This window comes from Numida meleagris, chromosome 1 (genome assembly GCF_002078875.1).
Source record: "Numida meleagris isolate 19003 breed g44 Domestic line chromosome 1, NumMel1.0, whole genome shotgun sequence".
Lineage (NCBI taxonomy): Eukaryota > Metazoa > Chordata > Aves > Galliformes > Numididae > Numida > Numida meleagris.
In genome coordinates, this window is record NC_034409.1 from 62463703 (window position 1) to 62475905 (window position 12203).

General features: G+C 48.6%; 1 protein-coding gene across 1 annotated transcript in view; it reads right to left on the bottom strand.

Annotated features, from left to right (window-relative positions):
• The window catches only part of HDHD5 (haloacid dehalogenase like hydrolase domain containing 5), a 9768-nt gene continuing 1577 nt past the window's right edge, over positions 4013-12203 (bottom strand). Inside the window, exons 2-8 of the mRNA XM_021390116.1 lie at positions 11931-12131; positions 11676-11788; positions 10191-10284; positions 9723-9756; positions 9138-9312; positions 8652-8840; positions 4013-7995 (exon numbers count right to left, since the gene is read on the bottom strand). Coding sequence (XP_021245791.1) covers positions 7650-7995; positions 8652-8840; positions 9138-9312; positions 9723-9756; positions 10191-10284; positions 11676-11788; positions 11931-12131 — 1152 coding nt within the window. The 3' untranslated portion in view covers positions 4013-7649. The remainder of the gene's footprint in view (positions 7996-8651; positions 8841-9137; positions 9313-9722; positions 9757-10190; positions 10285-11675; positions 11789-11930; positions 12132-12203) is intronic.

Here is a 12203-nt window from a genome sequence, read left to right on the forward strand (position 1 = left end):
CACCGGCACCGACAGCGGCACCGAGAAAGAGCCCGAGAGGCGGCGGGGCGCGGCGAGGGGGCCGGGGGCGGCGCCGAGCAGCAGCGCAGCGGAGATGGGTGGGCTGGGGGTGGGCGAGCTGAGAGCGGCTGTGCGCCGGGGGGGCAGGAGGGGACGAGGAGAGGAACCCCCCAGCGGTGTAGCTCGACAGCGGAGCCTCGGGAGGGTCGTCGCCCGCCCACCCGTATGGCACAGCCCCAGCACCGGGCCCAGAAAAGCAGAGGGGCTTCAACGGCTCCGGTCTCCCCCGGCCTGACCTAGAGAAAGGCCGCAGCCCGGGCACAGCCTGAAGCCGAGCACTGACCTGTGGCTCATCCTGGAGCTGGGTATTTGCTTTCACTCTGTCATAGGTAAAATGCATAGCCGACTAAGTGGCTTATACCACACCGATTTCCTGATCTCAGCTATGCAGAGTAGCGAGTGCTCTGCCCAGCCTGCCTTACTGGGACAGTTGCTTCAGGTTGGAGGTTAGGCAAAATTTCTTCTCAGAAAGAGTGATTCTGCATTGGAAAAGGCTGCCCAGGGAGGTGATGGAGTCACCGTCCCTGGAGGTGTTGGAGGCTGAACCATGTGGATGTGGCACTGAGGGACGTAGTTAGTGGGCATGGTGGGGATGGGCTGGCGGTTGGACTGGATGATCTTAGAGCTCTTTTCCAACGTTAATGATTCTGTGATTCTATTCAAATTGATGTGAATAGCCCTCAAGTTCCAACTGAAAGCACTCAGAATGAGCGTGGCTGGCTGGAGCTGCCATGGCACCACCACACGTGGCACATTGCATTCCCAAGTAGCCTAGTGCTTTATCCCCAGTCCCTTCCTCCCAGGGCACCTTCTGAGATTGATCTCAAATAGCTTGACTCCTGTAGGTATATGCTCTTCAATACATGGGGCTGAGTGAGTCCCAGATGCTCAGTACTGGGGAGCAACAGAAGGGACAGAACTCCAGGCCCTAAGATAACTGGAAACTCTGCAGGCTTCAGTCTAATGGCCTAGGGAGCAGAGTGTGGAGGTGGTACAGCCCACAGGCCTTCCCAAGGACTCCCACACTGTTTGCTGTTCTGCAGCTGGGACGGGGACCTGTGTTTCCTGCTCCTCTCGTACTGTTTCCCATGCTCATGTTCCCTTGCCAAGATCCGTCCTTGCATCTACACTACTACACTGCATTCCTCTAACTCACCTTGTAGTGGTACATAGGGTGTGATGATGCATGCACTTGCATGCTGTTTAAGAGCCCTTTCTCTCTAATACCACATTTCTACTAGCAGATAAAACCCCTCCCTTTTAAGGTCAGTGACTCCAGATCATACGAAACACAGATGTTCAAAGTGTTGGAGGACAAGAGGAATCGTCCCAGTGCAGCATGGACGCGACACCTGTGCTGTACGTAGGCCAGGCCACAACCCTTGGCCGGGCACCACAGCTCCAGCCCTGGGGCTGCCCCTCCCCAATGGGCCATCCCTGTCATGCTTCAGTGCCTCAGTGGCACTGCCACCTCCACAGTGACACAGGACACACTTTTCCATCTGCAGTGCTGAGTGCAGGCCCACCACAAGCGGCACAGGAAACCTGCTCACTTCTGAGTGACAGCACAGCACGGTGCCGCTCAGAGCTGAGCAGCCTGAGGTCTCTTGAGATGCAAGAAGACAGTGGAGAGAAGAGATCCACCTCTCCTTCCCGTGCCAGATACACTCCCATGATGCTGCTCTCAGCCCTTCAAGGTATGCAGACTTGTCTGGAGATGAGAACGTCATGTCCTGAGACCACGGCTGACAGGCCATATTTCTTGACAGAATGGTGTCTGCTGTGGGGTGGGGTCTCTGGGTTTTGGGAGGGATGAGTTGTCTCCTTGCAGGCCCACACAGCTAGGCTTCCCACGTGGGGAAATGGGCTGCCATGTGCTGGCTGGGTGATGGGTGAGCATAGCCTGGGGCAGCGGGGATGGGAGGCAGCTGGGTGCTAAGTGGGCCCACCTGGGTTAGAACGTGTGAAGGGGCTTGTGCCTCATCCTTGCAGGGCATGTGGGTCTGTGTGAGCAGGGTTAGAGGAGACTTACGTTTCTCTGGAGACCAAGGGATTCCTGTTGGACTGAAAAGGCTCCTGCATCCAAGGTAGGCAGTTGGGAAGGGAGACCTGTAATAAGTACGGATGGGCAGCACTGGGCACATGGGCTCCAGTGGGGCATGTGAAACCCAAACAAATGGGTGAGAACAGAGAAAGAGCTTTTTTGTGTGGAAGGGAAAAAGAAATGGTGCTTGTATCTTAAAATGGGAGTGAAGGGGAAAACATCTTCTACTTGAGAAAGCACTGAAGAGCTTATTGTAGCAGGCTCTGGGATGAGATATGACAAGCTGATGCTTCCCGTGTGATCTAGTTCTTTAATGTAATTGTGCAGCCCTTGCAAGCATTACTGCTTAACCATTACTGTTAAAACATTAAAAACCCTAACTATAAATAGCTTCTACTCTTCAGCAGCTCCAAAGCTATGTTTCTGGTTTCTTTATACATTTATGTAAATACATAGGTGTACGTATGTGTGTATATTTAAAGGCAAACAGCAGACAACACAGTTCTGTGAAATAGCTGTTGAGAATATGAAAAATGCTCCTGTTTCTAGTTTATAGAAGTTGTGTGCCCTCAGATATACCCCTCGTGGGGGAAAGACAAGAATTTCTTGAGGGCAGAACACAAGAGTAAACAAAATAATGACTCAATTGCTTGGGAGGCGGAAAGCTGGGGTGGGGGGGAAGGGACAAATATATGCCTGTGAGAAAGACCAGAAGCTAAAACCCTAATCATACCCTGCAGTAAGCTGTCAGAAACTGGCAGCAGTGGGAGGGAAAGAGGCAAAGCTGATTTCAGTGAGTTTGAGCATAATCTGCTGTAACCGTGCTTAAAATGCCTTTTGTGTGGGAAAGGAAGGTTCTGGGATTCTCTAACGCAGGCTTTGTACTGCACTTATTTAATCTATTCAGACGTTCAGGATTGGAGATACAGGTAAGCACTGAGCTGGTTCACCTGGCTGGCACCAGTATTCAAAGGCTCTTCAGCTCCAAATGCTGAGTCTTTGTAACTAAACTGCTGATCCAGTATTATGATGGGGGGAATACAGATTCTCTTCAAAAAGTTATAAGGGTGTAACCATTTGTTACTTTTAATTACATTTCAGTTCAAAGAGCTTTTGATACCAGTATAAAATGTAAAGACTTCTTTTTTTTTTCAGCCTTATCATAGTTAGGGGCTTGGGGAGTGAGGATTTGAGGGTTGCTTTTAGTATTTTGTGCTTAATTAGTCTTTTTTAGCATCCAATGTGTATTGGAACCAGCCTTGAGGAACAAGTGAAAGATCTTAGTGATTGAACTGCCTAGTTTATTGCAGTGAACCAGAAAGAAGGACTTTCTTGATGGAGCAGTTTGCACCTAGAGGTTATGTAGCTGTCTTGCTGGTCTGGGATTTTAAAATGTTGCAGGCTGGATCCAAAAATGCCTTAAAGTTGTTTGTGTGGCTGCGTAATTTGTCCATGCGGACTATTATTTTTTTATAACAGAAGCTAGTTTGATTCAGTAGATGGAGGGTGTGGGCGTGCCAAGGTCACGCAGAAATAATCATTACAAATGGTTGGCTAGGTCAGGTCACAACTAAATGCCTGCCCTGAAAGCACCTTTATACAAGTGGCATCCCAAAATTGACTGCAGTGACAGTCAGGACATCATGTGGTGATTTCCCCCCTCCCACTTTACAGAGTGGGAATAGTCAAAGTTACCGTTCACAGTCTCATCTGAGTATGGCAAGCATGGAGCTTACAGGGAACTACAGTTTGGTCTAATTAAAAGAATTGCTGGAGAGGTATCTTGCAGGGTAGTTCCCTCAAGACAACCTAAGATTGATTTGATGAGCAGAGCAAAAGACAGAATTTGGCCCTGATAATCTTCTAGGGTGAAGGTATGAAAGAGGCCAGGACAATACTCACAAGACATCCATACAGCATGCTAAAATTTATTTCAAAGAAAACCTCTTTTATTATTTTTAAATGTGCTAGTTCAAAGGAGCAGCTCTGGATCTGGGTTAAACTTGATTTGAATGCTAAAACAAACACATCTTGTGATTTCTCTGTACCATACATAATCACCCCGATACAGTGTACACGACGTAATTCAATACATTACCCATTTATGGAGTGGGGGAGGGAAGGGTAGAAAGACACCAGGATTAAGACTGGAAGAAAGGGTACAGTAGAGTTATATGATTCCCTGAATGCCAGGCTAGTGGTTGCATTTGTCCTGTGGAATAAAAGAATTGTCCTCTCTGACCTCCGTGTTATTGCATGACATAAAAGCTCTCTGCTTCAGATCCAAAGTTAGGTCAGACCCTCCTTCAGTTCCCCCCTGCTATTCTCAGTTGCCTGAACTCACCATGTACTTTCTTAAGAGTTGCCTAAAACCTCTCCATCTGTGAAAGATGGAGCTGTTAGGATCAGGTCTTCGCTATGTTCATTGCATAAGGTAGTGCACCATATAAATCTTAAGGGATCAGAAGAGGAAGTGAAGTCCCCTGTCCTTGCTTGGTCCGATAATTTGCACAGAAGTATGCTTACTCCAAACCAGAGAAATGTGGCGTCTGAAATGCAGTACATGAGATACAGGAAAGGATATGTTCCAGCTACACTTGAAGCTCATTCCAGGAAACTGCAATTCCAGAGAAAAAGGATTTCATTGAATTCTAGCAATAACAGATGTCCATGGATGAGCTGCAGACAAGCAAGGAGCCTGCTACAAGAATTTTCTAGACTTCTCCCCTCTGCTCAATTTCAACTCTCAAGTGAAGCATTTCTTGAATTCCTTATCGCTGAAGTTCCTCCTACGCACTTTAAAGACTCCCAGAGCACTGTTATAACACTAACATGGTTTAAAAAAAATCTGGAGCTAAAAGCTAATTTGGAATCCAAAGCTGCTTCCCATCAATCAGTTCTCCATCACTGCTGTTCTAAAGATGGAGATGCCTGCTCACTCTCTGTGCAAATGCAAACCTGTTCCTTTGCTGGACAGAGCCTCCTCACCTTCTTCTCAGTACCTGCTTTGCTTCTGGCTGAGACGTGCCATGTATGTTGATATGAAATTACAAGCTGCCTGCGACTTCTCAAAATTCCTGTGCCGTTCCATCTGGGATAGCTGTTTCAGTAATGCTACACCCCTCAGGGAACGTTGGTTCAGCAGCACCTGGTCCTAACAAATAACAAGAAAGAGCTCTACCAAAGGCCACAGCACGTGCACATGGACGAACATTATTAGTATTTCTGTGGAGAAGTGCCTACCTACCAGCTAGAGGATATGGCCAGGAGTTATTACCAGCAACCAGCTCACTGAGGTCTATGCAAATATTGCAAGGAAAGGGAGCATTCCTCTTCCTGCACTGGATATCGCCTATGGAAAGTGTGGCTGAGGGACACTGGAGTTAGTAAAAGAATGGGACTTGGGCCTCTAGTATCAGGCCTTGCACACTGGATCCAAAGTGCACTTATAACTCTGGAGATGCTCTGAAAGCTAAAAAACCTTCCTTATGTTATATGCCAAGTCCTTCCCTGTATTTATCCTTCTGGGAATTGCAGATGAGCCCTTGTTTTGTGCAAGCAGATGAAATGGTCTTCTGCTTTTTGTTTTTATCCTTCCAGTGAAAGGCAAAGGATTCAAATCAAAGACAGTGTTCCGCACATTACAGCTGCTCTCAGAAGCAGCCAAATGATTTGTGTCCTGATAAGACAAAGGAAAAGAATCCCAGCTAGTACTAAGAGAGGAAGAGGCTCCTTCCTGTTACTGATTTCACAACAGGTAAATTCACCCAGAGAAGTATTTTTCTTGCTCCTATTCAGAAAACAAAGCCTGGAGAAAAAAGCCATGCTTGCTTTGACTGCATACCCAGACCCATTCAGTCACAGAGCCCAACAAAACAAGAAAAGAACCTGCCCTGCAGTGTGACCTTCCTAGGAAGGTACATCAGTATCAAGAGGATGGAAAGCTGCTGAAGCAGAATGTCAGTGCACAAGGATGCTGAGATTTTAATTAAGAACAACACAGAACATCTTGCTCATACCGTGTGTATGAAGCTGCCTGGTAAAGCAGGAAGGAGTGAAGTGGGGGCAGAGCAGACCTATTTCTGATCTCTGTGTGGTGCAGGCTGGGTATAACTAGGAACACCAACTCTGTTGTGCTGGTTCCAAACAATTTCCATTGCAAATGCAAACTGACTTATGCTTCTAAAATCACAGTGCTCCTCTGGAATTACGACACTCCTTGCTAATTCAATCTTTCACATGGAGTTCCCCAAACAGTGCTTGCTTAACTTCTTTGGATTGTCTAAGGAGACACAGGACTTGATCCAGATAGCCCAAGCTAGGAAAACATTGGCAGTAGAAGGTGCATGTCATTAGGGATATGGAAATGTTTCTGGACAGAAAAGTCCCAGATGCTAGTTCATGTTAAGGAGATGCTATTTGCATGCTACAGGGAGAGGAGGGAACAGGGATCAGACCATATGGGGTACTCCTGAGTTGCAAACCAAATGTGGAAAGTGGAAAAAAGAAAGTGAAGGACGCTTCTGCTCTCAGAGATAAGGACTTGGAATCTGGGGCTCAGGCTTGGCAATCTGTTCTCTCAGTCACTGCATGCAAAGTAAGAAAAAGGCTGGGCTGTGACTTTTGTTGGCTGGCCCTTGCTCTCAGTGCCCCTTCTTTGGAAGCTGTGTCAGCTGGAGCAGGGCAATGTTGCTTGCATCAGCTGGGGTCAGGGTGAGTGCCACAACACCTTCCTGCTGTAACACCGAGCTCTGGCCAAAGACACCTCTGGAAATGCAGACTCTGCAGTGGTTTCTCCTGCTATTGAGAACAGGCTGATGGCTCCCTAGGCGGGATGCAAAAAGGCAGACGCGTTCACAGAATGCTAAAGAGGGGGGAGGAAATAATCACTTCCCATGAGACCCTGCAGCAAGTTGTTCTGGCTACTGCTGCTTCCTTTGAGGGGCTCTGGCCCTCCATCACTGCTAGAGAGCTGCAAAATGGGACTTTGTTTCAGGCTGACAGCAATGCAGTGGCAAATCCTCAAGCAAGCAGAATTCGTTAAAGTCCATAGGCACTTATTCTTTATAAGGAGAATAGTAAGACTTAAAGCCTTCCCTTGGCAGAGGGCCACCACAACACAGTTTCTGGTGTGCTCTTGTTGCATACTGGATGAATAGTACAGTGTATGAATGGTACATTGGCTGATGGTGGCTCCTTGCACAGGGAAGACCTTCATCCTCAAAGATTGCTTGCCTGATCCTCATGCACAAAGGGTAGGAAAGAAAGGACTCTGGTGGCTGAACAAAACTGAGATTGCTGGGACAAGCCTCTCCCTTATGTCCCATTTCTATTATGGCTCAAATTGCGATCACAGAAATTTAAGTTCACAATTAAAAGCCTGCTGGCAGGATTGCGGAAGATTATTAGTAAAAGTAAGGGGCTTTTAGTGCTGAAATGGGGGAGATCTCTTTAGTGTTGGCTAGATTAGATCAACCCAGGTCTCTCCCCATTTTTCCCCTCTGCCCCCCTGACAGCAGTTCTTTAGGCACACCTGTCTTTAATCCTAACTCCAGTTCTCCTTCTCAAAAGCAAGTTGCACAGCTTCATTCACATCCTGCACTACGTAAGATGCCTCCACGAGGCTGGGGTCAAAGCAGAAGTCCCGATGGCCATGGTACACAGTCTCTGTGTTGCACTCTTCTGGCTTCCTGGAAACATCTGCGTTGTGGCGGTAGACCCCAGTGCAGACCAGAATCGACTCACAGCTCTCCACTGCAAAGTGGTCCTCAGTTTGGGGATTGGCTGCCTGTGGGATCCTCTTCACCCCAGCCTGGACCTGGTTCTGTTGAGCTGACTTGAGGTAGTTGTTGTAGAGGTTTGCCCCATAGACATCAGACATAGGATTGTCCCTGGATAAGGTCACAGTATGAAATAGAAATGAAAAACCAACCCAAACATCAATTTCTAGTTCTGGCAGTCTGGGACTTAGGGAGCACTAAGGGAGGAAAGGGTACAAGATGTTCGCTATCATCTAGGAAATTCCCCCAGATTAGGCCAGTGACTCCACTTTCTGGTGCTTCCAGCATGTGGTGATGGCCACGTGCTTCACAAATATCTTTTTTTGAAAGGGAAACAGACACATCCAAAGCACCCACAGCAGCTTCAGCCATTACTGACATGTATTCCTTACAACCCCAAAATGTTGGTCTTAACTGGGCTAATGGTACTACATCTGGGTCTTCTATCTCTTTTGTAAGCCAGTCGTGCTACATGCACTCTACATCCCACAGCAACAGCTTTGCTAGGCTGACTGCAGCCTTTAAATTACTGTAAATGTAGGGTGCAAAAAGCTAACATCCTCTGCTCTACGATATGAGGCTGCATAGATGCCATGGGGATTTTGGCATTCTATTTAGAAATCTCCATAAAAAAAAACCAAAAAAAAGCAAAAAAAAACAAAAAACCACCAAAGCAAACAACAACAACAACAGAAACCCCAAACCCCACACTTAAAGCATTATGCAAATTCCTAAGCGAGCAGAAAAAAATATATGTAGTCTCATACCCAATTGCATATAGGCGTCGGATGGGAGCCTTCCAGCCGTGTTTCTCGGCCTGCTCTTTTATCAGGTATTCGGCATAGCGGTAGGTGACTGTGCTGGGTTTGCCAATCAAGGCCTCGTACTTCAGCTCCCGGCCTGTCACCTTCTTGTAGATGTTCTCCAAGCAGAGAAGGAAAGTGCCATGGCCAAACCTGCTCCAGAAAGGAGGCCATCAGCATCCCCAGCCTCACCGCTTGCGAGGCAAGCACTCCTCAGCGAGGAGTTCCTGGTACTGCCCGGTTTGGACATGGTGTATCTACCCACAGGCTCCTATGCAGGCAGTGATCTGGCTCTCGCTTCTTAAGTTTTAGTCTTGGTTTCTCATGCAGTTTTCACATTTCTTCTGCTAATTATGTTACGGTTAAGACTAAAAAATGTACTGTGTCAGAAAAGATCATCTGCAGGAGTGCTGTATGAATTACACTAAAATTAATACAAGTGCTTTTTACCTTGGCATCTTGGCTTCAGCCATCCATAGGAGATCCATGTTGCAGGCAAGGACAGGCAGATGGGGGTATGGTATACCTTCTGGCTCTGCCCCAGGGTTCCCATTGCTCAAGAGTACGTCAATAATAAGTTGCAGGCTTGTCTCCCACCTCACTGGCTCACCAAACAAAACCACCCCTGGAAGATTTCAAGAGATGCTTGGAAACTTATGGTATCCACGTACAGGACCTGATGCCAAAAGCCACCCATTACCAAAGCAACCCCTATTCCATATTGGAATGCCCTGGCTAATACAACTATCTACAGAAGACAGCTGGTACCAGAGCTCCGGTCTGAGTAATGCTGTACCAAATTCACCACTGCTTCCCGATGCTGGAGCACGGTGCACAGAAAAGCTGACTGTGCTTTTACTACCTTGTGCTTCATGTTATGTGGAGGCAGCATAGCTGTCTCCTGGCTGTACCTTCTGCATAAGCTGCCTGGAGATACCAAAGAGCTGACAGCACGTCATTAGCTCCCATCCCAGCTGGCTTGCCTTACTGCTATTTCTGCTTGCTGTTCTTACATAAACAAAGGCCACTGCTTACCTTCTATAGTGGGGAAGCCAGTGGTTGGAGGAGGCTGCCAGAAAAGAAAACCTAGGTTAGCAGTGCAAAATCTAATGTCATCTCCAAAACAAAACTAGAAATGCGATCCCATAAAGAGCTGGGACAAGGCCACCTTGAATCCTGAGAAAGATTCCCCCCACTTCCCTATCCCAGACCAGATTTCACAGATCTTGCATTCCCAGCTCTCAGCCTCAGAGATGCCAACCAGCCCATTTACCGGTCACTGCAAGCACAAGCAGTGAAACACTGGCATAGCAAAGTAGGGAGAAAAGCTGCTGCCCTTCCAGCAAGCACTAACACTGGAAGAGCAGAGAGATGCTGGCTGCTCAATGCCAACCCCAGGCTCATGCTAAAGACAGCCACTAGCAGCCAGCCACTGCTCTACCCCATGCTGTTTGCTGTAAGCAACACCACACCACCCATTCTACCCATGCGGCAGGAAATTACCAACTCCTTTGGCCTCCGGCTCTGATCCACCATGTCTAACAGGGGATATGCTTTCCGCAGCTCCTCTATAGTGACCACATGCTTGAACCCCAGGCTATTTCAACTCATTAAGGAAAGACACGAAGACTCTTTCTTGTTTGGTTTGGTTTTCTGAAGTCACTAGCAAAGGCATCTACAGGATTAGGAAATGCAGGTCCTAGTAGCAGAGCAGTTACATAAACCTGGCAATGCCTAACATTTTGGCTTTCAGTCAAACCGTATGTCATGCTTCAACCTAAAGGTGGCTCTGAAGTTTACCAAAAAGGAAAAATAAATTAAAAAAAAAAAAAAAAAAAAACAGGCCAGGGTGATTTCCTTTGTGATCAGGAACCTTTGGAAGTAGGCAAAGAGCAGAGGTGGCTCCAGAACAGATGTGCTTCAGGAGCCCTTTAAGGCCCAGGGACTCGTACCGGGGTAGTCTAGGTCAGGCTTCTTGGCTATGAGCAGAACCAGGGAAGCTCTGGTGAGCTTAGCTACTGAAAAGAAAATGGGGCATGCTATTAAAACACACAAGGGAAGGCTTAGTTGCATTCACCTGCAAAACGCCCTGCCATTAGTTCACCCATTTTGCCTTGAGGAAACATGCACAGGCAGATGTTTCACACCAAGCGCAGCCAAAGGTTAAGCACAAGGTGTGACCATGAGCACACACACACTGAGAAGAGCAGTCTGTTGTTCTGTCTGTTCCCTTTCTCAGTTTTGTTCTCCGCTGGACCCATTAAGCTAACTCCAAGAAGCTGTTCGAGGCCTCAAGAGAAAGAACCATGATCCAAATCCACCCCTTCAGGGAAGCTAAGTGAGCAGCAGCAAGTTTGGACGAGGTTCTCTTCCCTTCCATCGGAGGTGACATAGCTTCAAACACACAGGGAATGAGGCAATGCAAACGAGGGAAAGTTGCCCACGGCACTTAGTGATGAAGCTGACGGGCTGAAATGGTGAACAGATGCTGTACGTGGATCGTAACTTCCTCACAGGTATGGGCTACGTCAGACCTGCCGTGCTCTCAGCAAGTCAATATGCACTTGGGATTGTCTCTGTACTGTGATGCTCTTGTTCTAATGATATTTCAGCTGCTTCAAGTGCTCTGAGATTGCTGGGGAAAACCTAAGCTGTAAGAGTGTTCAGAGTGACGCATTTTGCCATGAAAGCATTGCAAAGAGCAGAATTTTATCTCAAAAGTGAAAGAGGCCCAAAGTCTCTGAGCTGCGCTGCCAGCAGGAGGAGCAATGCAGCTCAGGGGAAAGGTAATCAGCATGAGAAGCAAAACACTGACCTACGTATGGTGGGAGGTGAGTGAACTCAACAGCAAGCACCTATGTGTGAGCCTGCCCTTAGGACGACAGTAGTGGTCGTTGTTTCCTTGCACCTCTACCGTCTGACTGAACATTTAACATTTCGCATTTAAGGATGAGCGGAGTGGCGCCGATTGAGCGCAGCAAAGGATACTTGTGGGCATTCTCCTCCACGGGCCCCTGGCCGGCCACCAGCATGCTCTTCGAGTGGAACTGGCTGAAGAGCCGCAGCGGGCTGTGGGACAGGATCACCTGATCCGGAGACACCTGCGGGGAGAGCAGAGGCTGTCAGGGGCAGCAGGACCATCTCCCCATCTCCGTGCCACCACCCGAAGCCATGTAGGGACTTTGTCTCTTCAGAGGGACAGCCCCGGCCCGGAGGACCCAGGCACACGAGCACGCCGCTCACCTGCAGCCCCAGCGCCTGGGACAGCTCTCGGGCCTTGGCCGCCCGCAGGCAGTTGCCGGCGTTGGTCAGGAAGACGACGGGCACCCGCAGCCGCCCGCCCGCGTCCGACAGCCTCCGGAAGGCCTCTCGGGCGGCGGGCACCACCTGGCTGCCCCGCACCAGCACCCCGTCGATATCGAAGAGGAAGCCGAAGGCCGGCGGCTGCAAGGCGAGCGGAGGGCACGGTCACCGGCGCGCCGCCATTTGCTCGCCCCGTCCCCCACCCCGCACCGC